The sequence below is a fragment of the Salvia splendens genome, chromosome 12 (genome assembly GCF_004379255.2).
Source record: "Salvia splendens isolate huo1 chromosome 12, SspV2, whole genome shotgun sequence".
Taxonomy (NCBI): Eukaryota; Viridiplantae; Streptophyta; class Magnoliopsida; order Lamiales; family Lamiaceae; genus Salvia; species Salvia splendens.
This window is the reverse complement of record NC_056043.1, coordinates 9,964,203-9,988,638: the sequence shown is the minus strand read 5'-3', so window position 1 is coordinate 9,988,638 and position 24,436 is coordinate 9,964,203. Positions and strand designations below refer to the sequence as shown.

The window sequence follows — 24,436 nt, the reverse complement described above, 5'->3', positions numbered from 1 at the left end:
ATAGGTAAGTAAGGTAAGAGAACTACGTGGGCTTTGATTTCCTAATGCAAATGAGCATTGGCCATTGGGGATACATATGCACCTCAACTTAAATTTTAAACTTAAGTTGAACTCAAGTCTTTTTTCCTTTATTTCTTTTTTTCCCATTTGTTTTTACTTTAAAAATATGCAAATACAATTAAATAATTGTATTTGTATATACTCTAGTCGATGAAATAGATTTCTCTATAAGGCTAAATCCGGGAAACTTTTGACACTTCTACTATAACTGTTGATTGTTAGACAAAACTCAACATTTAAAGTTGAATTGCTAAAGATGTCTTCAATTTAGTTATGTAGAAAGATCTCATTCGCCGACTAAGAGTATATATACTTATAAAATTATTGTTCAGAACTTCTAAGTCTTTTTTGTAATTTGTAATTAGCTTCGTTGTTGACTAGTAGTCTCGTTGTATTAAAATTTTTATTTAAGACTCCAAGACCTCAAGGTTTTTGTGATTTGTAATTGTTGTAACTTGTAATCTCAATAAAATTGCAACTTTCATCGTGTCTTTTTGAATTTTATTTACGCACATTTCATAGATAAACAAAAAAAATGCAAAAAACAAAAAAAATTTGACGAACCACCGAACCGGCCCGGAACTTGCGGTTCAGGCCAAAAACCGACGGTTTTGTACCGCCCCGTAAACTGGCGGTTTTTTGAACCGGAACCAGAACCGCCGGGACCCTTGGCGGGCCGATTCCGGTTCATGGGGATGATGAACCGTGAACCGCCGGTTCATGAACCGGAACCGGCGGTTTACGACCCGTGTGCATGCCTAGTCACACCATCTCGACCTCGAGTCTTCCTTCACTCTCAAACTATTTTATTACATCATTATTAATTTATTATTACCCGAATCAAACATGGACAACATTTTGTAAGCGGAGGGAGTATCTAGTAAAATATTGATCTCAACTCAAAGAAAAACAAGTTAACTTTAAAGCAGTAGCACTCGGACTATTTAAGTTTCTTAATTGCTCTCATTTTACCTTGGCTAACCCCAAGTAAAAAATGAGAAAAAACTGAAATTATCATTAAAAATGTGAATATTAGTAGTATGAAAGAAATGCGATAATATTATGAGTATATTTTTGTTTTAAATGGAACATAAAAGATTAAAAAACGAAGTCGGTCTTGCAAGAAAGAGGGTATGATATAGTAACAGAGCACGTTTATTCGATGGAATCTCACAGCATACCGCCTCTTTAATTGTGTATTTGTGTTCACCTACTCACTCTCGCAGCCGTTGGAAAATGTCGTTTTCCACCTTAAAGCAAGTTTCCTGTTGCATCCCTCCTGCCGCCGGGCCAAATGATCCGCTCTCCAAAGTGTCTAGACTCACAATGATCAATATACAAGCTCAACCTCCTCAGGTTCTATTTTCCACTACTAGCTCAACTTTCCCTATTTTTCCTTGCTCAGCTCTACTACATTTTTTAATCCTAATTTGAGTTATTCTACTTAACGATCATGATCGCTACTTCTAGTTTTGTTTGTTTTGTATTTAATTGTGTGAATTAAAGCCATAGGTTAGGTTGTTGCAATTAAATGACTGTTTATTTTGTTATAGTAGATGACTAATTGAAGAAATGGTGAGCTTGCTTCACCAACAAAAGTTAATTATGGATTATTTTTATTAATCCATCCTATTGCTAAAATAAAACGTCCTAGGGATACTGGATCTATTGTAGTTACTAGATCTAGATAGACCTAATTCTGCTATTCTTCACATTTGAAGCATGAAAGGTTTCTCAAGGAATTGTATTGTATGTAGTGGTTTCCTAATTAGAGAGATAGCAGAGAGGAATCCATGTTGTGCACGTGAACCTAGGTTTCAAGATTAGCAATTTTTGTATATATGTTGACTGAGATGATGAACAGAAAAAACTTGAGTTTATGTGTGAAACAGGGGGAAATGTTGAGCTTGAGAGTGGATGATCTGAGTTTTTGTCTTATACAGATTATATGTGAAACAGGGGAAAATGTCTTAGAAAGGCTTGACACCACTTGCCTTACACACGGCTCTTAAATTGTGGCCACTTCTCTTTTAGAGCCCTAGAAGTCCATCCATACTTTGAACATCTTCACTGGCAAAACGTGCTAGTTTTTACACGATTGTATGTAGTAGTATGTTGTAGTGTTTCATTAAGACTACACTTAAAGACCTCTGACTCCGACCAATGTTACACCAAATGATCATTGCATTTTACCAACTTCCATGATTGAATAATTATTTGACTTAAAATGTGTTTCTAGTGATGATAATACACATCTTCCTGTTCGGATTTTACACCAAAACTGCTATTCCAAATGTCTTTTGAGGAAGTGAATGTTCTAACGAAAACTTGTTAAGAATGAAATAATAGTTCTTAAGTATATTTATCAAGTGTCATAAACGCTTCTAGATTTCGCTTGCTGTCAATCTATATTTCATATTCATTCTACCAGAAGCATTACTACATTAGACTGCAAGTTGTTTGACATCCAATAGTAAGTAGACAATTATCTTTTCCAGAGTGTACTATCTAAGTTCTAACCCCAAAATTGTCAATCAAGGTAACTTTCCTGCTCTTGAGTCTTTGTTGTCATGAGAAATTGGAACTAATCATCAGAAAATATGTAATGTGTGTTCATGGTTGTTGTCTGCATGTGTCTTTGCCATTCAAATAAAAGTATGGAATATGGATCAACTTCTAAATTATATATCTTCTAGTTATATGATAGTACTAAACTATACGTACTCCATACTACTCTTAGCTCAAAAAATATGGTGCTTTGGATCTACTTCTGTCTCACGTCCTCGGCATATATATCTCATCTCTTTGATGCAGTCTGGCTGGCTGATGGCTTCTGGCTCTATCTTGTTCTCATCTGATGTCATATTAAGGCTGAAGCATGTAAAGTTCTTGTATCATTTGAGAGAGAGCCAATACTAGTACTTTTTTTTCCTTTGAATGGTAGACTAGCTTGAGTTGAGGGGATGTTTAGCATGTCGATCAAAGATACTATCATCTCTATTACTATCATTTTGATTGTTGAATGATGTTGTCTGTCTTATCTATCTTGCTCTCTTATAGGTGAAGGGAAAGGAAAAATTACTCGTACGGAAAAGCTTATCTGCTACATCTAGACGAGAAATGATGCAGTTAACAGCTGCGTCTGTAGGTCTTCTCTCTCTTGTGTTACCGCCATCTGCTGAAGCTGACACTGGAAATGCGATCATGGAGATATTTGGAGAGCTGGGGCGAAAGATTGGTCTGATAAAGCCAAAAGATGAAGGTAAAGAAGAGAAACCAAAAGATGAGTCTGAAGGCAAGTCAAAGGTACAGAGTGGCGACACAAAAGAAGCAAAGCCGAAATCAAAGGATGAGGGCGAAGCCAAATCAAAGGCACACGACAGTGGCAAGGAAGCCCAGGCAGAGATAAATGTTGAAAAGGAGCAGCCAAGCACACCTCAAGAGTCCAAGGTAGCTCCAAGTGAAGGGCCAGTGATTCCGGCACTTCCCGGTATCATAAATGGTAAAGCTATCGAAACCGCTCTCCCATGATTGCATTTCAGAAATCTTAGATTTACCATTGTTGTATCAGTAGCATTGTGTTTATGCTGACATTTTGGCTCTCCACTGGATCGCCAAGTTCGTTATAAAGACATTCTATTGTTTCTTCTTTGGCAATCCATTAATAAAGACATTCTGTTTCTTCTTCTTCTTCTTTTGGTAAACCCCACTTCTTTGTTTCGTTTTGTTTTGCTTAGAGCATCCGCAATGGCGGACTTCGCCGCGGAATTCCCACGGATGTGCCGGAATTCCGTGGCGGACGTCCGCCATTAGGCACGAATGGCACGGATACGGAATTGAGCTGAGGACGTCGCAGGTCCGCAGCCTTCCGCGGAATTTCGCAGGGACGTCCGCCATTGCGTCGAATCCCGCGGAATTCCGCGCGGAATTCCGATTTATTTATTTTTTGTAATGTCTATATATACGACTAGTTGAATTTCACTTCATTCGCACCACTTGTTTTAACAAGTTTCTCTCTCTCTAAATTTCTTTTATATAATAGTAATGGCTGGTAGTGGTAGTGGGCATCACGAAGACCCTATGGCTCGGATTTGGGCACATGTGTGGGAGGCCGCGGCGAGAGAGGAACAAGCGGCCTAGGCGCCGGCGGTGCCTCGACCCATCCATCGTCGCACTATAGTATCCCGCGACCATCTCGCGGCCCACCGTCGGTTGTACGATGACTACTTTGCGCCGGAGCCACGGTTTGGGGAGGACCTATTCCGGCAACGGTTTAGGATGCATCGGCCGCTGTTTATGCGTATCGTTGGCGCTTTGGAGCGTCGATGCGGGTATTTGAGGGTGCGGGAGGATGCAGCGGGTAAACCCGGCCACACGCCGATCCAGAAGTGCACTGCAGCAATCAGGCAGTTGGCGTACGGAGGTGCGGTGGACATGTTCGACGAGTACCTCCACATCGGCGAGTCGACAGCCCCGCGGAATTCCGCTTAACGCCGCGAAACTGCGACGTCCTCGGGGGAATTCCGTATCCGTTGCGGGCATGCACAATGGCGGACGTCAGCGACGGAATTCCCGCACGCCGGTGGGAATTCCGCTCCGACGGGTGCCATTGCGGATGCTCTTAATTAAGATTATTGAAATATAATATATCCCTGTCGCTGAAGAATATGTACTTTGGGTTCGGCATGGGTTTTAATGCAAAATTGGTAAAGTAAGAGAGAGGTAGAGAGAAAAAGTAAATAAAGTATTGTTAGTAGGGAATGGTTTCCACTTCATTAGAGAGATAATAGTTTTTAAAAGTACATATTCACGTTAGATGGATTAAAAAGGAAAGAGTGCATATTTAGGACGAGGAGAGTAATATAATAGAATAGAATAAGATGAATTTTGTTTATGATTAGTTTGATTTTGAATTAAATATAGCTAGATAGTGGGATTTCTAATTATTTATTAGGATTATATATTTTTCACTCATATTTTGTAGCTTAATCATTTTCAAGTAGTATATTATATACACATAAATGTTTTATGTGATAATCGAACATAAATTAAATTTTATTTTTAACAAGTGATAAATAGTGATGGTATTTTCAAATTCTTATTTTAGTTTTAAAATGCATAGTTACATAGGTATCAATAAATTGGTTTATTTGTGAAGTGATTTTCTTGGGATTACCCTACCACCTAGTCACTAGGTACGTGTGTTTGTGGCAAATATGGATCTTGATAGAGTAGAAAAAATCGAATCTTTTGTCTAATTACTGCAGAGTTGGAATTTTGTTTTATTGATTCTGATAAGAAAATGATGAATCTTACAGTTCACAGTTGTACACTTACCTCACAGCATTCACAATATTGGACGACCGCGACGGACGAGCGGCTTGTGGACGACCCGGACGACGAGCGACCTGCGAGCCGCTCGTCCGTCGCGGTCGTCCCCTATTGGGACCGGCGAGCGTGCGATTGACGAGCGGTCGTCCGTCCGCTATTATGGTCGACTGACGGACGAGCGGACAGAGTCCGCATATTTTCATTCTTTTTTTCAAAACTCTATATATACGGCTTGTTGCACTTCATTTCATTTGCACCACTTGTATTAACGAATTTCTCTCTCTCTCTCTCTACTCTAATTTCTATTCAAGATAAATGGAGCACGACAGCGACTCTCCAGCCATGAGCGAATCGCAAACTCCGACGTTTCCCATTGGAGGTGGGGGAACCGCCTCCGCCATGGCTTGAATGGGAGGGAACGCCGCCGGGATGGTCGGACTGATGCCCCAAATGACGTGGATGATGCCCGGGTACTACAATATGTACCCTTGGGCCGGGATGGCAGAGATGATGCTCCATATGGCTGGCATGAGTGCCGCCATGACGGGGATGAGCGGGATGATACCCCGGATGATGCCCCAAATGGCAGGCATAAGCGGGATGATGTCCCAGACGGGGAGCGGGATGATGCAGGGGATACATATCCTTTATTTTTGTTAATTATATATTGATATTGTACCCCTAAATATTTGAGAAAAAAATTATTAATATACGATTAATATTTCAGAAGAGATAGAAGGAAATAAAAATGACACAAAGGTAAAAAAAAGAGATTAAATTCGAAAGATATTCGGATTTAAATTAAATTTGTAGAAGAAAATAAATACATAAGGTAAAAAATTTGAAATTAAAAAAATCAAGCCCTATTAATTTCGCCCAAATTAAAACCTCCAGATTCGATTAAGTTCCTTGACAAAAGCTTTCTCCTCCAAGTCGCCGCTTTGACTGCGTGTAGTGCAACGTCCGTCGTCTCCGCCTCTCCGGTCTACTTCAATCGCCAAGTCGCCAGTTGAGTACTTGAGTATTTGTACCCTCTCGCCTCCTTGGTTCTCCAAAGACATGAGAGATACCACAAACTTATCTACTTTTTTTTGGTAATTACCAAGGGTATCCACCGGCGGCCCAGTGGCTATTCTCCGCGCTGATTTGTAGGCACCGCAAAAGGTGAGACAGCTGGCCAAGGATTTAAAGTTGCTCCATACCCAAAGGCAGGGATCGATCCCCTGACCATTTGGTTAAGAATGGACAAACTTATCTACTTTGAAAAGGTTAGTAAATTAATGGGTATTAAAGAGGGTGAATTTATTAAGTTTGTTTGATCGTTTCGATATCAATTTCAGTTTTCAAGAAAAATTGATGCAAATACAATTATATAGAGTAGAATATTAGAATTTACTACAATACAGTTTCAATTTAAAGCTTAATTGTATTGTGTTGTAATGTTAATATTTGTGCTTCAATTATTTATAATTTTAGTTTATAATGATTTTGAATATATTTGCAGAAAATTAAAAATAATGAGGACACAATCCGATCCTAGATAATTTATCTGTAAAAAGAGAAAATCTTGTGATAGTGTAAGCTCTCCGACTTTTAGCTCTCGAGCTGCAAACCCTCCTGCTTCAAACTCTGCCGCAAATCCTCCTGCTTCATACACTCCAGCTTCAAGCAGCAAACACTCCAGCTTCAAGCACTCCTGCTTTAATCAATAATGTGTCTCCTTCAAATGCTAGTGTGTCATCACGCGAGAAAGAATTGATTTATGATGTTGAATACGTTCCTCAAGATCCTGGAAAAAGAAGAGACATAATGGAGTATCCTCCACATGAGCGAGATGTAGTTAGAAGAGCCTATATTCTTAGAAAACCTTGTCAACCAAAAAATCATAAATTTCCTCGAAAAGAAATTGGAGGTTCGCGTCGATTTATGACTTCATGGTATGATAAATGGGATTGGCTTGAATATAGCATGGAAGAAGATGCTGCATTTTGTTTTGTTTGCTACATGTTCAAGAATGAATGTGGACTTAATGCAGGGGAAGACGCGTTTGTGAATAAAGGATTTAAGTCATGAAATAAGTCAGATAGATTTATTAAAGATATTAGTGGGGTCAGAAGTGCTCATAATCGTGCTTATGAGAAATATGTGAACCTAAGGGATAACAAATTTTAGTATAGTTTTATTTTGGTGGTATTCGAATAAGAGCATCTACATCCATGATCTTTGGCAAGGCCATGGAAGTGGACCCGGACCTATTTTTATTCATTTTTTACTCCTTGCTCTTTGGTTAGAGCACAACACCCACATTCATGCTCTTCCGCAAGAGCATGCTCAAGAGTCCCTCCATTCCATTATTCAATTTAAATACTTCAATTACTAAAAACATTTCCACAATAAAAAAATACGAACACTCACTGGCGGATCTAATTAACTACAAGGGGGTACAAATGTATCCCCAAAATTGTGACTAGCCTAGGTAATATGCTTACTTTCCTAGCGCTAGACCCAGGTTCGATTTCCCTTAAGCGCGTTTTGGCCATTCTATTTACATTTTTGTTCTGTATGATTGACTATAACCATTTAAGTAGTACTACTCCATAATATTTATGTTTCTAACTAATATATCATTAAATATAATAGTTTATTACTTGCTTTTTCATTTATTTCAGTTTTGTTACGTATGAATGTATTATAGGCTGTAATAATTTATTATTTATGTTTCTAACTAATATACATTAAATATAATAATATATTATTTGTCTTTTCATCAAATGGGGTTGGATATAATTTTTACTATTTATGTTTTCAGTTACAATCATATTTGATTATTTATGGAGTAGTAATACATTTTGTTTTATTTAAAATTTTAAAAACTTTTTCTGAACTTATACAAAAATTCTATATTATAAAATAATAATAATAATATTTATTTTCAATAGTGAAAATTTTCAACTAATATAACACAAAAAGTTATTTTTTATACTATATAATAATTTGACTCACTTGAATATAAATAGTTGAGATAATAAAAAAATTTGAGATGATAGAAAAAAATTGATTGATTATTAAATTTCTAAGTTAATGTAATTATTTATCGTACCCCCAATCCAAAATTTCTAGATCCGCCATTGTCGGTATGATATTGTGTCATACCGCAGTTTTCGGTAAGGTATGCGGTATGACATTCTCGGTAAGGTATACCGTGCTGACCAACCCCTAGGCTTAAGTTAATGTGATTTATCAAGGTTTACGGTTCGGACGGTATGGCGAAACCGTAACTAGAACTGAAACCGCTATTTTTAGAACCGTGGGCTAGTTCAGGTTTTAAAATTCCGGAACTAAAGTTACGTCGGAACTGCAAAAAAATCAGTTACGTCGGAACCGCAAAAAATCACCGAAAAGTGGGAGGTCGTGGGGACCCTGCCAAACCAAACAATTAATTTTGACAGTGAAGTGGGCTATCATAATCCACTCAAGCAGAATATTTCTCTTTATTGAACAGGAGCGCCACTCTTTATTGATTAAGTAGTAAATATTTTTATTACTCCCTCCCTCTATTCCGTTCCGTAGTAGATGTCACACTTTCCTTTTTAATTTATCCCACAAAAGATGTTACATTTCCTGTTTTAGAAAAAGTTCCCTCTCATATTAATTATAAAATTTTATTTTCTCTCACCACTTAACATACAAAATAACATTTCCTAAAATCTCATGTCATCTCCCAAGTGTGACATCTACTATGGGACGGAGGGATTACTATCTAATCACCTGATTAACTTCTTAATCATGCTTAAAAAGATTCGAATTTGGGAGCATATGTACGTACGTGCACGTATGACTTATCAGAACTTTTTTCTTTCATAAAAGACAAACTAAGTAAAATAAAGTACTTCCTTCGTCCTATAATAGTTGTCACACTTCCTTTATAGTTTGTCCCACAAAAAATATCACATTTTTTTTAAAAGAAAAAACTCCATCACATATTAATATAAATATACTATTTTATCTCTACTCTAATATACAAAATAATATATCCTAAAATCTCATGTTATTATCTAAGTGTGCCAATATTATTTTGAATTCTACGTACATATTTTTGTTAACATGATTGAGATATGCTCTAATGGGTCCCATAAGAAAATATTAGTGGGGTTTGCTATTCAATTCTTACCGCTAATATATCCAATTCACCTTTTTCTTGTGAAAAGAATATGAGTTGTACTATCCGTACAATACATCGTAAAGATTGACAACTTGTTGCTTTCGTTGTTAAATAGGGCACATGAATCGCAATTAATGACTTAATACGTTTATTATTATAAAACAAAATCCCCTTTGTTCAATAATCAGGTAGCACTTTTACTTTACTTTTTCTTCACTTTAATTATTTATAATTATTTTTTCAAAATGAATGCACAAAATGAAATATCTCTATTACTATGGAACGAAGGAAGTACTATTGAAGAGATTATTTAGTTTCAAACATAAAACATCCAAACACCAGGGTAATTATAAATATTCAAATTAACTAGACTAGAACAACGGAAAGTGATCAATTGCTAACTCATTTTTTAATTGCTACTACAACTAATTTAAGACCATTAGATTTTAGAAATCTTGTGGTCTATAATTTGCCATATGTAATTTCGTTTTTCATTTTTAAATATTAAAAAGATAATAACAACTATTAAATTTAGGGTTTATGAACTCAATGTCAATATAGTGTATAAAATATATCACCACGAAGATATGAGAATGTCAACACAATTTCGTATTGACATTGTGCAAGCATTATATTGACATATTACGTAAGTTATATTGATATTACCTACTTCTTGAAAAATACAAAAAATTATGATTTTTATTCGAATTTTGACATCGAAACATATGCACGTAGGATCTCGTTGGAATCCTTATAAAATTATCTTTAATTTGATATATGTTATGCGAAAAAATAATTTAAATTGAGATAGTTATCTATATTTAAAGTTTTGAGATATTTTTTAAAAGTTAATTATAACAAATTTGTTAATTGATATTAATACCCTTATTGAAATTTCATGTACATGGTATTGATACTCGAAGTTGAATAATCTTGGCCCTTAATTTAAAAATCTAATGCCTATCATTGAGTTGTAGTTAGCAACTTAAGGGTAAGTTAGCAATATAACACATCCCTAGAACAATTATGTTTATATAAAGTAGGTAGCATGACAATTTTATCTTTCACTCTCAATCATTTGTTTGTCCCTATTCAATTAATTTCCACACGTTCCACGTTCCAAAACACTACTAAATCCTACTCCCTCCGTTCTTCAATAGGAGTCATATTTAGTTATGATACGAGTTTGAAGAAATGTAAAGAAAAATAAGTTGAATAAGTTAGTGGAATATAAGTTACACTTATATATATTAGTTTTATAATAAAATGTGTGTGAAATAAGTTGATGGGATATGAGCCTAAAAGTGAAATAAGACTTTTATAGTAAGACGGACCGAAATGACAAAATAAGACTCTTATTGTAAGAATGAGAGAGTAATTAAGCTAGTTATCATTAGGTTTGAATAACTAGATATTCTAAAATTTAGTGTGAATTTCTAGTTATTTTAACATTGTGCAAATTTCTAGTTATTCCAATGCATTGCGAATTTCTAATAACACTGTGCGAATTTCTAGTTATTCTAATGCAGTGCGAATTTCTAATTATTTTAACACTGCGAATTTCTAGTTATTCCATTCGTAAGTATGTAGTGGGTTTCTATAGAATTCTCTCTGCGATAGGAGGCGACGAAGTTGGAGTAGGGGACAGCGGGGGAGTAGGAGGTGGCGGTGGAGGCCGCCGTCTGTGTCTGCGCTACATGCACTTGTTGCTCGGTTGCGGGATCACCCTGGCGGAGGGTTTCACTTGTATTTAGAAGCTCTCCCCGTCGGAGGGATGTACTTGTTATCTTATCTCTATCTATCCAAAATAAATTCATTTCTTAATTACCGCTTTTAATTATTATTGCATTGGTGGTGGAAGCTTCATCATGAGGGGAGGAGGGGACGGGCTCGGAGGAGACGGGCTTGGAGGCGGTGGACCCGGAGGGCAATTGGGTGGAGGGGGGGAGCAACGCAGACCTCGCATTGGGGGTCCAAAACGTCACGGACTTCGCGCACGGCACGATCAGGGACTCCGTTCTCCCCACTCCGAGATAGACTTCGCCCATGAGTGAAGATGGGAGGATCAAAACTCAGTGAAAGCACCAGTTGATTAGGGTTTAACCCCTTATCAAGTAGGAAGATAGGAGAAATTCGCGAGGAAACCCCTTATTAAGTAGGAAGATAGGAGAAAGTCACGAAGAATGCGCCTCGTCGATCAATCTGAATGTTTAGACTTTGAATGCAAGAAAATAAAGAAGTTAAAAGACAAATAATATGTGATTTTATTCATTGATTTCCAAAGATAACAACAGTAGTAACTATATATATAATACTAATACTAACTTAATAAGAAAAAAATCAAGATATGCAAATCCTAATTTATCAAACTAAATAATACAACTAAATAATGAAATATTACATATCATAATATTTCACCTTCACAAATTGAAAGTCACGTTCGTGCATTAATGTGGAGAAATGGAAGAAACGAATTAGTTAAATTCTTTAGAATCAAATATGCCACTTGTCCAAGAATTTAGTCACATAATAAATTGTGTGTACTACTACAAAAATAAAACCGGGTGCTCAACGCCAAAATAATCGGCCAAACCCTCAACCATTTTCCTCATCTTATTTCAATTCGAATGCATCGGGTAATTAATCACGTGCTTGTTACTAAATCCAGATAACACTAATTTATCTTATTTTTATAGCTTAAATGTGGATGGAATGTTGATAAACTCGTACTTCTATTTGGTGCATAATCAATTAATGCAAAGATTTTAATTGTTTTATTGTTTAAATTTTAATTTTATTCCATTGATTTAGGTTGAAATGCGCAAAACATTTACTCCTACGTTTCAAATACCTATACACCAATTTTTTTCCCATGGTCTCCCATAGTAAAAGTGTAAAACCTCTCTGGTCCTATTAAAAGCAATTTATTTAACGTGAAAAAAGTACTTGTTACTTATTTTTCAATTGCCTTGTACCACTTTTAATTAGATGTGCATCGACAAACTAGGAAATGTTTTAAATAAAGCTATATACACTGCACCTATGATTTGGATGTTGTGCTTTGATTTGAGACGACTATTTGTTTTTCCATTATAACTTATGTTTTAATTTTCATATTATATCCGCATACGTATTATATATGAATCAAATGAAAGAGTACTGAACTGACCTCCTTTGAAATTAAGACATAAACATCATAAGATATCCCAATTAATTCAATAGAGGGTATCAATTATCAAATGCAAATATTGGGGGGAAATCATCAAATTACACCCATCACTCTTGTTCCACATATAATCATAAGCCTATGTTTCTACAATACATGGCCATATAGAATTAGGTAGTATCCATCACTCGGGCCATACCAAAAAAATTAAAACACGTATTATTTATTTGAATATAACATGGACGTAAAAACCATAAATATGCACATATAGGTAAACACAAAAGACTCTTGACAATGTGGTGTGTTTTTAATGTGTCACGTGAACAATATGTGGTCTAAATTTGAATCCATAAACTACCTACATTTGAATCCATAAACTACCTAATCCAGGATGTTTATACCATCCCACCCATATATCTATTCAGATTACAACAATGAAATAATAATGTGCACCAGGTCGAGGTCATGCACACTAAAAGGGCAAACTTAATACTAAATAATTATAAAACTATTCAGTTTGTATAATTATTTTAATACAGAGCATAGCTAATATTTACTAATATTATATGAAATATTTTTATATTTATTAGATCAAAGAGTTGTTTTCTATTATAGAACTACTAAAAAGCTAAAAAAAATAGTAAATGAATAAAAGGCTCAAACCAAATAATGGTGAATAAGAGTTCAACAACAACACCCAACAAAAGTACAAACCAACAAAGACCAACGAAAAAACCAAGTACCAACGTTAAACCAAAAACAATAATAAGCATACTATTTATAATAATAAGTTAAAATTATTTAAACAAAATCACTAATATTATCAATAAATAAAGCATAAATGAAAAAAATATAGACCCAAATACGGAAATGTTCTCGGATGGAATTGAACTCAGTACATCATGACGAAGAGGCACAAATCCGAACCAACTGCACTAGCAATGCATATACTAACTGTTGCATATATATATATATATATATATATATATATATATATATATATATATATATATATATATATATATATATATATGGTCCTGTTAGGTTGAGATTATTTACCTAAATTGAGAAATGAGATGCAATATCAGCCACTAATCCACAAGATTAACTAAATGTCAACAACTATCACATTATGTCAACACGGGGGTATAAGTGTCATTTCGTGTTTTAATGGGGAAGAAGAACTGCAGCCCCAAAATCAGTTTCCAAAACCACGACTGATCCTTGGAACTTGTGGAGCGGGTCGTCGGGGAAGAATATCTCGGAGAGGCGGAGGCGGAGCTTCTGAGAGGTGGTTTTGGGCGGCGGCGGGCAGACTCTGTGAACCTCCAACGACGGAAATGGCGGCATTGTTTCCCCTCCTAGCCGGCTGAGTCTCCGGCTGCCCGCTCCCCGCTGTTTCGCTTCTTTCACTCTTTTCTCCGTCGAGAATGCCACATTCAATTTCTCAGTCTCACCGTCCGCGCCGTAGTCTCTATTTCTCTCTCTCTCTACCCGAATTTGATATAATTGGGGAAGATCTACTCAGCTTATGATTAATTCATTTCATATTGATTGGAGATTGCTCGCTACGTTGTTCAACTAAACTAATTGAACTGAGTGATGAATATCTCCACATTTTGAAAAATTAGGGTTCTTAGCTTCAGTTGTTTAATGTGTATTTTCGTCGGTTTTACAAATTTAGGGATCTTAGCACCAATTTGGTGTTGATTTGCTGACAGCAGTTTCTGCAACCTGGCTTTCTGCGCTGCAATTCCAGCCCTACTAGTTAGTGGTTTTTCAGTTCCTGTAGCTATTCTGGGGAAACTCTAATTCAAGTCAATGTTAATGAAGAACTCAATTTCAAGGATAATGCAATTGTGAAATTATATTGATTTTTAGGCAATGGTTGTAAAATGCAATGATTTTGTTTCTTTGATTGGATGTGGTGACATGCTATACTATCCACTGTTTTTCTCCATTGAATGCCTTCAAGAGAGTTGCGGAATCACTGGAGATGCTAATGGATTCCACGAGGGAAGGGCTGCCGGACACCATGGCTGTCGTTCGATTATCTGCGATGGAGATCATCGACTTGACAATGGAGCTCAGTGACAATGGTTCTGGTTGAAGCATCGATTGTAGCTGAATCGGTTGAAGCGCAGATCGAAGAGAATCGGCGTTCCACATCAGCGGTGGTTCCGACTTCTTCAGGTTCAGCAATTGATTCAAATTTTAAGTATATTGCTTCGATTTTAGTGTATTAAAACAAATCTGGATTTGTTTTCTTATGAATTCGATTTCTACTGAATTTTTTTGTTGATTAGCCATGGTAGAATCGCAATTGGAAGCATCACCTTCCAGTTAAGGATTTGTTTAAATTTTTAAGATTATTGACATTTCATACAATAGCTATTGACATAGCTATAATAACAGTATATGCTTATTTGAATAGTTGTTAGGATGACTGTAGGTTGAACCAGAAAGAGTTATTGATATAGATTTATTGTGTTTCATTTCATACAATAGCTATTGACATAGCTATAAAACAGAGTATATGCTTGTTTGAACAGAGTATATGATTTGTTTGACATGGCTATTGACATAGCTATAATTGGGATGCTTCGACAGCAAAGAAGAATTTCATTTCTCAGATAGATAATGAGATTCAAAGAAGACCAGATTTCAACTGGAGAAAAATTGATTGGTAATAAGATCTCACAATGACATTTACCTAAGAATATGAACAGGTGTTCTTTGGATATAATTTTATCTTTAATGTCATTTTATCTTTCATGTCATACATGTCTTCTTCCTAGTTTGTACAAATTTCCATTACTATCTTGTAGTATATTGGATGAAGAAAAACACCATTGAGATAATAGATTACAACAAACCACATAAAAATATGGATCTGTTCGTGAAGTATGACATTGATATTGGTTTAATGGTATGCTTTTATCTATGTTATTGACATATTCTCTACATTTGGTTGACATAATTTCTACATCATGTTAAAATGCTTTGTTTGTGTAGTTTGATTTAGTTATTTATATATTTTGCAGAAAGATATGTTTGAAGCATACTTCATAGAGAAGAAAATGTTAGATATTTCAGAAAATATAAACAAGTCTTCAATCAACTTTCCGCCTTTAGAGTGGGCCACAAGCACGAACAAAGAAGGACCGTGGTGTCTATTTGATGAGGCACATGGAGACCTATGTTGGCAAAAAGGGCAGTGAATGGGATATTGGCTTCTCTGCGCGTAGTGTAAAGATTCCCCACATACTCAGGGGAAGGTATGGCTACACGATGATTTCATCAATTTATAATAACCAGAGGTAGCCGATGTTACAACTGGCTCATGATTGGATAGAAGCAAACATGGACAAATTGCTTGAGCTAAACAACAAGTACACGGAGTTGTTTAGTCGTAGAAAAAAGAAGTAAACAAAAAGTGATATTAATGTTTGATGTTAACTTATTTTTTGGATGAGTTTTAAAACTGTTATTGTGGATTCAGACTTTTGAACTTAGCAGTTATATCAAATGTTAATCAGTTCAACAACTTGATTGAAATGTCAACAACTTATACACAAATGTCAACAGCTTGAATAAAGTGTGTACAACTCAGAAAACAAATCTTAAAATTAAAAAAACAAAATCATACAATAGAATGTCAATAGAGAGCAAAATCAAATATCAACAACTAATAAGAAAATGTCAATAACTTGTAGTATATGTTAACAACTAAAAAACAACTCTGATAGTTGTTGACATGGCTTGTATGTCTAGTTGACATGACTTATAATTGTTGTTGACATGGTTTCTATGTGCAGTTGACATGGTTGTATGTGTAGTTGACATGGCTTGTACTTGTAGTTGACACGATATGTACCGTAGTTAACATGACATGTATGTGCCGTTGACACGATATGCACCATAGTTGACATAGTTATATTAGTTGTTGACATGGCTAGTATATATAGTTGTCATAATTTTTAATTGTAATTAACCTTAAAAACATGAATTGTAATTGTAATTACCCCTCCAGGCAGGACTGGGGTAGCCTGGACGCCCTTATCAGCGAGGAGCACAGAGGCAAGCCTGACTCCAACTTGTATTGAAATGTCAACAACTTATAACCAAATGTCAACAGCTTGCATAAAGTGTGTACAGCTCAAAAAACAAATCTTAAAATTAAAAAAAACAAAATCATACAAAAGAATGTCAATAGAGAGCAAAATCAAATATCAACAACTAATAAGAAAATGTCAATAACTTGTAGCATATATTAACAACTAAAAAACAACTCTGATTGTTGTTGACATGGCTTGTACGTGTAGATGACATGGCTTGTAACACAGTTGACATGGCTTGTACGTGTAGTTGACACGATATGTACCGTAGTTGACATGACATGTATGTGCCGTTGACACGATATGCACCATAGTTGACATAGTTATATTAGTTGTTGACATGGCTAGTATATATAGTTGACATAATTTTTAATTGTAATTAACCTTAAAAACATGAATTGTAATTGTAATTACCCCTCCAGGCACGATTGGGGCAGCCTGGACGCCCTCATCAACGAGGAGCACAGAGGCAAGCCTGACTCCAACTTGTATTGAAATGTCAACAACTTATACACAAATGTCAACAGCTTGAATAAAGTGTGTACAACTCAGAAAACAAATCTTAAAATTAAAAAACAAAATCATACAATAGAATGTCAATAGAGAGCAAAATCAAATATCAACAACTAATAAGAAAATGTCAATAACTTGTAGCATATGTTAAAACTAAAAAACAACTCTGTTAGTTAAAAAAGAACAATTATGTCTACTTTCTGCCACAACTCCTAGCATTATGATCAGTCACTTTATAACACTTTCCACAACGCCTATGAAGTTTACTTGCTTTTTCAATTGCTTTCTCTATGCTTGACTTAATCATGCTTTTCTTGTCACTTGCACCTCCCTTTGTACTAACCACATCTGGAGCATGTGCAGTTATTTCTTCAGGTACAGCAATACTATATATGTTCTTGATGGAATCATTTTCATCAACCGATGAAGATCCAGTAGTGTCATCAGTAAAAATTTCAGGACCAATACCCACAAGCAAATTATCCAAAGTAACGTCCATGACACCTGTTACCAATCTGTAGCTTGTCATCTTCGTTAGAACCAGCAAACATATAACATGTCAATATCCTATATAAATTATATGAACACTAAATCTGTAACATGTCAACAGCTTATATAGTTTATGTCAACACAAAATTGAAATATACTAAACATGAGTGTTTTTGTTAGATACAGAGAATGTCGTCGTCCTGTTTGAGCAACATATGACAAATAAACTGAAATATCTATAGGAAATACTTCACATACCTTTGATATTTGTGAAAAAGCCTTTACAATTTTTCTTCTTTTCTTGCATCTGATTTAGGATCATTTGAACATCCACTTCTTCCAGTTTCTCTTTAATATCACGAGAACAATTCCTAACATCATTCAACGTACACCCAACAACATCATAACCACCAAAAAACTCCTTTAATAAGTTTAAAGTTGAAGTAGGACCGATGTTAGCTTTGGTGCAATCTTCAACAAACTTATGATGAACATCATTCATACTGCGATTTCCTTTCATAAATCGCTTATGATCTTTGTCAACCATAGCATGATTGTGTTCCTCAATGAATTGATGCACAAGATAATATTTAACACCACAATCAGAAAAAAAACTTGAAACTGATCCATGCTCCACATCCATACCTTTTTGTGTCACGTCTACGTTTCTTCTTTGAAGTTACTTCATCATCATCTGACACGTTCACATCCTCAGATATACTTACATCAACATCCAACGGATCAACTGTATGAAAACCTTGTCTGTTGCAAACAACATACTGAAAAAGTAATAACACCACCACTAGACCTATTTCCAAATCTTCGACAATCAAAACAAGCTTCTTGTGCATACTTTTCATAAAAGGAAATTCCCTCCTCAAGTGAAGAAAATTTTTGACCTTCATAATGCCTCAACTCAGCGTTGCAAATTGGAATAACAGATCCTACAACATAATGGGAAAATATGTCAACAACCTAAAACAGATAATGTCAACTAGCATATCTTAACTGACCCACACCAGAATCCAGAATCAAAATCTCAAAATAAACAGCACCAACATATCAGACATCCTATCATGGACTCTCAACCCTACCCATAACCCCTTCCTCCACCAACAAACACCACAGCATGGGTTCTTCAGCCAGGGGAGGGTGCATTTTGCATACAACTATTTTGTATGTCAACAAAATGTCAATATAGCTACATAGAATATTTAACAGGTAACATACATCATGTCAACATATTTGCATTTATGTCAACAGAACATCAATTCAAACCAGAACATAATGTCAACTAGCATATCTTAACTGACCCACACCAGAATCAAAATCTCAAAATACGCAGCACCAACACACCAACACCAACATCTTAGCCATCCTATCATGGACTGTCAACCCTACCCATAACACCTTCCTCCACCAACAAACACCACAACAGGGGCTCTTCAGCCAGGGGAGAGTGCATTTTGCACACAACTATTTTATATGTCAACAAAATGTCAACAAAGAGTATAACTATATAGAATATTTAACAGGTAACATACATCATGTCAACAGATTTGCATTTATGTCAACAGAACATCAATTAAAATATCAACAACTATGCATTTATGTCAACGGAGTATAATTCACCAACAAAGTACACAAAAGTCATGTTAATGAAAACCAATCCAAATTACCTTCACCATTCGTCAACTCGACTAGTAATAAGATGAAGAATCCATCAGATAACACCTTAGGTATTGATTACGATTTGAACTCGAAGCTAAAGATGAAAAGGCAAAAAAAAACTGATTAGGAACAAATTCGACTGGGCATCAACAAATAAAGCATAAAAACAGAATCAAAGTCGATAAAATCAACCTAAAAACTTCAGATTCAACCAAACTCCGTCGAATTAGTCATTTTTTTCAAAAATTGATATGCTGAGGAATCGTCGGATTAGAGATCGTTGAAATCGTCTGTGTTCTAATTTTTGAATCAATTGAATCAAAAAGCGTTGGAATCAGAGAGATCTCACAGAAATCGCCAATCTCACAAAAATCGCGATTGAAGACTGAAATTCAATTAAATTGGAATACAACACCAGCTTTTAGAATATTACTGTACACAATCCATGGAAGAACAATGACTGTTTAAACTAAGTTCATGAAGCAATTCTTATCTCCGTGTCTTAGCTAGCCTATTTATGAAAATTAGAAGAGAATGCAGATACTGCCAAATCCAACATTAGTATACATCTTCCATTCAAATGTCTCTGAAGATGTTTGGTAATTAACTCCAACCAAATATTCAATTAACTCCAACAAGTTATTATCCAAAAAATAAAGCAACAATATTTGAAGATTTTAAAACAAATTGAACCTCTCGGCAACGAATTTGCTGAATTGAAGATTTGATGAACTCCAACAAATTGAAGATTTGATGAATTGAACCTCTCGCTGATCAAATTGAGAGCGAAACCGAACACGTCCACGAATTCAACCTCCGGCAACGAATTCATTGAAGCTAACAATGCAGATTCTGACGAGATCGCAGATCTCCATAAAAAAATCAGCGATCTCAAGGAAGAGAATCGTAATATCATTCAAGGAAGGCTGCGAAGAAGGAGAAGAAGAAGAACAACAGAAAATAATTGGCGGAGATCGCGTGCTGAGAGGAGGAGGTTCGCCTCAATGATCCCGAGGAGCAGCGGCGTATTCAAGCCGAGGAGCAAGAGAGATTGCGAGTCGAAGAGGATGTTTGACGGTAATCAGCAGCAGCGATATGGCGGCGGCAATCGCCATTGTCGTCGACGAAATTAGAGGGATAAAGATGAAGATGGAGGGCTGATTAGCGGTAGTGATTTGGGAAAAAAAGGATTTTTGGGAAGAAGAGAGGGGGATGTGAATTACCATTATACCCTTTCATAATAAATTAATTTAAAAATATTTTTTGTGTGGCAAAATCTGGACCACTCATTTAATAAAAATGAGTGGCTGAGATTGCATCTCATTCCTCAATTAGCTTAAAAAATCTCAATTGATCATGGACATATATATATATATATATATATATATATATATATATATATATATATATATATATATATAGAATTTATGAAAATGGGTGAAGGGCCAAGGGCCCCCCAGGCCCTAGTAATGCTTTCGGATTGGCGTGTCGTCTCCAAAGATAAAACGGTTTCGTCTTGTTCGTTGCAGCACCGCAGACAGAACAAGCTCCGACAAACTGGATGATGGCGAGAGCAGAGCTTCGACAGAAAACTATGCAGAAAGAGAGCTTTGCAAATGATATGCTTGGTGTTCTTGTGTATAGCATAAAAGGGATGCATGTGTATTTATAGGCCAAGTCCACATATTGGGTGATGCTGGAGTCAATAGCCATTATGTGTGGCATGATGGCTTGACTGTAACCGTTGGAGGTTACAAGCCGTTACGGGAGCTGAAGAGATATGATGCATCTGGACACGCTACACGACGAGATTCATCGTGGACCTTTTGGCACGCGATGCATCATGACCCATTGGGGACCTTTTTGTCACTCGCTATGCGTCGGGGTCCGTCGTGGACCTTTTGGCACATGGCACACGACATACAGCACACTGAGCATGGGTCATGTCACAGGACACGGTGGCACCGAGCCCGGCTCGCGGCCGCAGCAAGGCAGCATGCGCATGTGGGTTCTACCGCCCATCTTAGTCCACGATCATTATTATATGTAATAATTCATCTTATTAAATACATGTTTAATAAGGTTCTCGCCACCAATATCTGATAATTAAAACTCTTAATTAATACTACCTTGATTTTATCTCATAGCTCTTTTATAGCTCACAATTGTGACAAACTTTATTCATAATTTCGCACTCACCGGGAATCGATTTAGAGAAAATGAATATACCACGGTTATTTACTCCGAAAGTAGATCGGTGCTATTGTATTTAATTTTATAAAATTAAATATCATGTCACATTTATTATTGGTGAAAGTCCATCGACCAAACACGATTCCAATAATATATAAATAAATACATAACCTTAACTAGCGATCCTAATCAAATGATAGTTTGACACGACTATATAGCACTACACAACTAAAAAGCAAGTAGTAGCTATATTTTAATTTTTTCACGAAATTTCTTATTTTCTCAAGAAAAAGCTTACCCCTAAGATCAGTTGTCTAAATTTGTTTATTAAAAACATTTATGAATTCATCATTCATATATGTTTGCATGATTCCCTAAAAATTTGCTTTTCAATCAAGCTCCAATATTTAGATACATATGCATTCTCCACCTATTCCTCTTTGTGATGCATGCAACCTTGATTGTGGCCGAGGGAAAGGCGTGTCTAACATGTACCTTAACTTTTTAAATCCATCAAAATTCAGATTAATACAATTATTTCAAATTTTAAACTCTAAACAATAGTGCATTGCACAAGTTATTGCATGCAGTGATATATATGGTCTCTTCTTCAACTTAATTTATTTTGTCAATCATGCAGTGATATATGGTCTCTTCTTCAACTTAATTTATTTTGTTAATTGACAAAATAAATCCAAATGAGATTGTGGTTTATGTTTATATCCTCTAATTATTTCTCGTGAATAGTGAGAAAGCAATTGTATTATACTCCTTCTGTTCCATTGAAGATGACATACTTTTCTTTTTGATTTATCCCAACCAAGATGATCTATTACTTAAAATAAAAACACCTTTATTTCTACTTTATTTCCTCCCTCTTACTCACTCTCTCCATTTAACACACAAAATAAAACTACATAAAATCTCATGCCGCCCAAGGAATTGAAGGGGTCATCTTCCTTAGGGCGGAGGGAGTAAGAAAAAGTATACAATTATTGGAATTAGCTGTAGAATGCATGCAATTACACACTAATAAGTGGAGTACACAAATCAATAAATCTAATAAAGTGGGCCATCCACATGCAAATAGTGAGTTTGCCTTATAGTTTAAGCCAAACCCCTCAATACTCATGTACAACACACATAAAAATTATAACTATTCCAATTCCCTACTAAATTCCCCCTATTATTTCTCCAAAATTTCCCCTCCCCTTTTTCCAATGCTTCCATGCACCTAACAAGCACCTTTCCAACACACTTCTACAAATACACACATTTTATCATCACAATGATCACTCAAACCATGATGGCTAGGTTCAAAATCTTGCACTTCACCATTTTTCTTGGCATGATCTCAAATTTAGTGGAATCCCAACAAGCAACACATTCAAGAAAGCTTCTTGATGAAACCCCTCCCGAGTTGGAGAACAAATGCCGTGGCTGCCCTTGCAACAACCCTTGCAACCCGCCACCGTCTCCTCCTCCACCTCCACCCAAGAAGCAGCCGCCACCGAGCAACTACTGCCCGCCTCCTCCTAGCGGCGGCGGCCAGAACCCACCTTACATATACATAAACGGTCCACCCGGGAACCTGTACCCGGTCGACCCGTACTACTCCGGTTCGGCTCGGAGCATCTCCTCCGGTTTGATGCCATTCTTAATAAGCGCCGTTACAGGGCTGCTAGCTTTCTCGTGAAAATTTGAAAAAGATTTACATTCTTAGGAGGTGAAAAAGAACTCCTAGGAAATTTTCGTTAAATCCGGCAATATTGTTTCACTACTTCAACTTGCTATAATGCTTACGATTTTCTCTTATTTCAATGCTATTGAATAATGATAGCTGTCGATTTTTTTTAATGGATATTATCTTTCATATTCGGCCGAACATTAATTAGTTTATGAATAGTATTATTGATTAGATTTTAAGAAAATTAGTGCTTGATTTAAAATTTTAAGGGTGAATCCGTTGTTCATGGACGTTACGCATTATCCACCAGCTTGTGTTTCGAGTTTCCACTAATCTCTAGTAAGTGTAAAATAAATTGAACTTTGTTTTTTATGGACTTTTTGGACCCACCATTAAACTATTAGTTGGGTTTAGGCTTGGTGTCTTAATTATCATGCATTATTTTCATATACTGTATATATCATTGCAATTGATTTTTTTAATAATGAATTAATGATATTTAATTTCCATTCTTCTATTAATTCTTGTAGAGGAATAACTAACTAAATGGAATTGCTTGAGTTTTTTATTTGTTCATTATGAACATAACTAAATGCTAAATGGAACTAATTTAAACATACTAATGGGAATTATTGGATCTTGCAAAAAATTAAAAGAACATAAACATAACTAATTAAAAGAATTGGTTCAAGTAAAATCAATTCCCAGTTTTTTATTTGTTCAATATGAACATAACTAACTATTATTAAAGTAAAACACATTTATTTTTAAATTTTTCAACTAATTATGGGCCCCCTTTGATTAAAAAATATGCTTGCATGTATTGAGGGGTGAGGAACATGCGTTTGAAAGGTTTGTTGCTTTATTTTATTTTTTTTTATCAAACTTCGAAGTTTATTCCTTGATGGGTGGGTTGGGGATGTGATATTCTATAAATCTTTGGTTTAATCATTCTTATGGAGTTTGTTGGCAATTCATTGGTAAAAAAAATTAACAATTATATATTGTACTATTAAAAAATAAAAGTTGAACCAAAATTCATAATT

The 24,436-nt window shown here is 35.7% G+C and overlaps 2 protein-coding genes and 1 long non-coding RNA gene across 3 annotated transcripts; 2 read left to right on the top strand and 1 right to left on the bottom strand.

The window, feature by feature from the left end:
• Nucleotides 1-1,209: 1,209 nt before the first annotated feature.
• LOC121759401 lies at nucleotides 1,210-3,750 on the top strand. The gene is made up of 2 exons (XM_042154969.1): nucleotides 1,210-1,416; nucleotides 3,121-3,750. The coding sequence occupies exons 1-2, from the start codon at nucleotides 1,297-1,299 to the stop codon at nucleotides 3,589-3,591; spliced, it is 591 nt and encodes a 196-aa protein (XP_042010903.1). The 5' UTR covers nucleotides 1,210-1,296; the 3' UTR covers nucleotides 3,592-3,750.
• Nucleotides 3,751-18,592: 14,842 nt separating this feature from the next.
• Nucleotides 18,593-20,278, bottom strand: LOC121758719. The gene is made up of 3 exons (XR_006041544.1): nucleotides 20,204-20,278; nucleotides 19,519-19,604; nucleotides 18,593-18,783 (listed from the first exon to the last, which is right to left on the bottom strand). It is a non-coding gene; the product is annotated as an uncharacterized LOC121758719 (long non-coding RNA).
• A 2,731-nt stretch (nucleotides 20,279-23,009) lies between these two features.
• On the top strand, nucleotides 23,010-23,399 carry LOC121757512 (chitin-binding lectin 1-like). Its single transcript, XM_042153043.1, has one exon. It carries the CDS (start codon nucleotides 23,010-23,012, stop codon nucleotides 23,397-23,399), a length of 390 nt encoding a protein of 129 aa, XP_042008977.1.
• Nucleotides 23,400-24,436: the final 1,037 nt, after the last annotated feature.

Bases quoted from the DNA above. Each gene is read 5' to 3' on its own strand.
- LOC121759401 (XM_042154969.1), top strand. From the start codon at position 1,297: ATGTCGTTTTCCACCTTAAAGCAAGTTTCCTGTTGCATCCCTCCTGCC. The intron at 1,417-3,120 runs GTTCTATTTTCC...GCTCTCTTATAG, and splicing joins TACAAGCTCAACCTCCTCAG to GTGAAGGGAAAGGAAAAATT.
- LOC121757512 (XM_042153043.1), top strand. From the start codon at position 23,010: ATGGCTAGGTTCAAAATCTTGCACTTCACCATTTTTCTTGGCATGATC.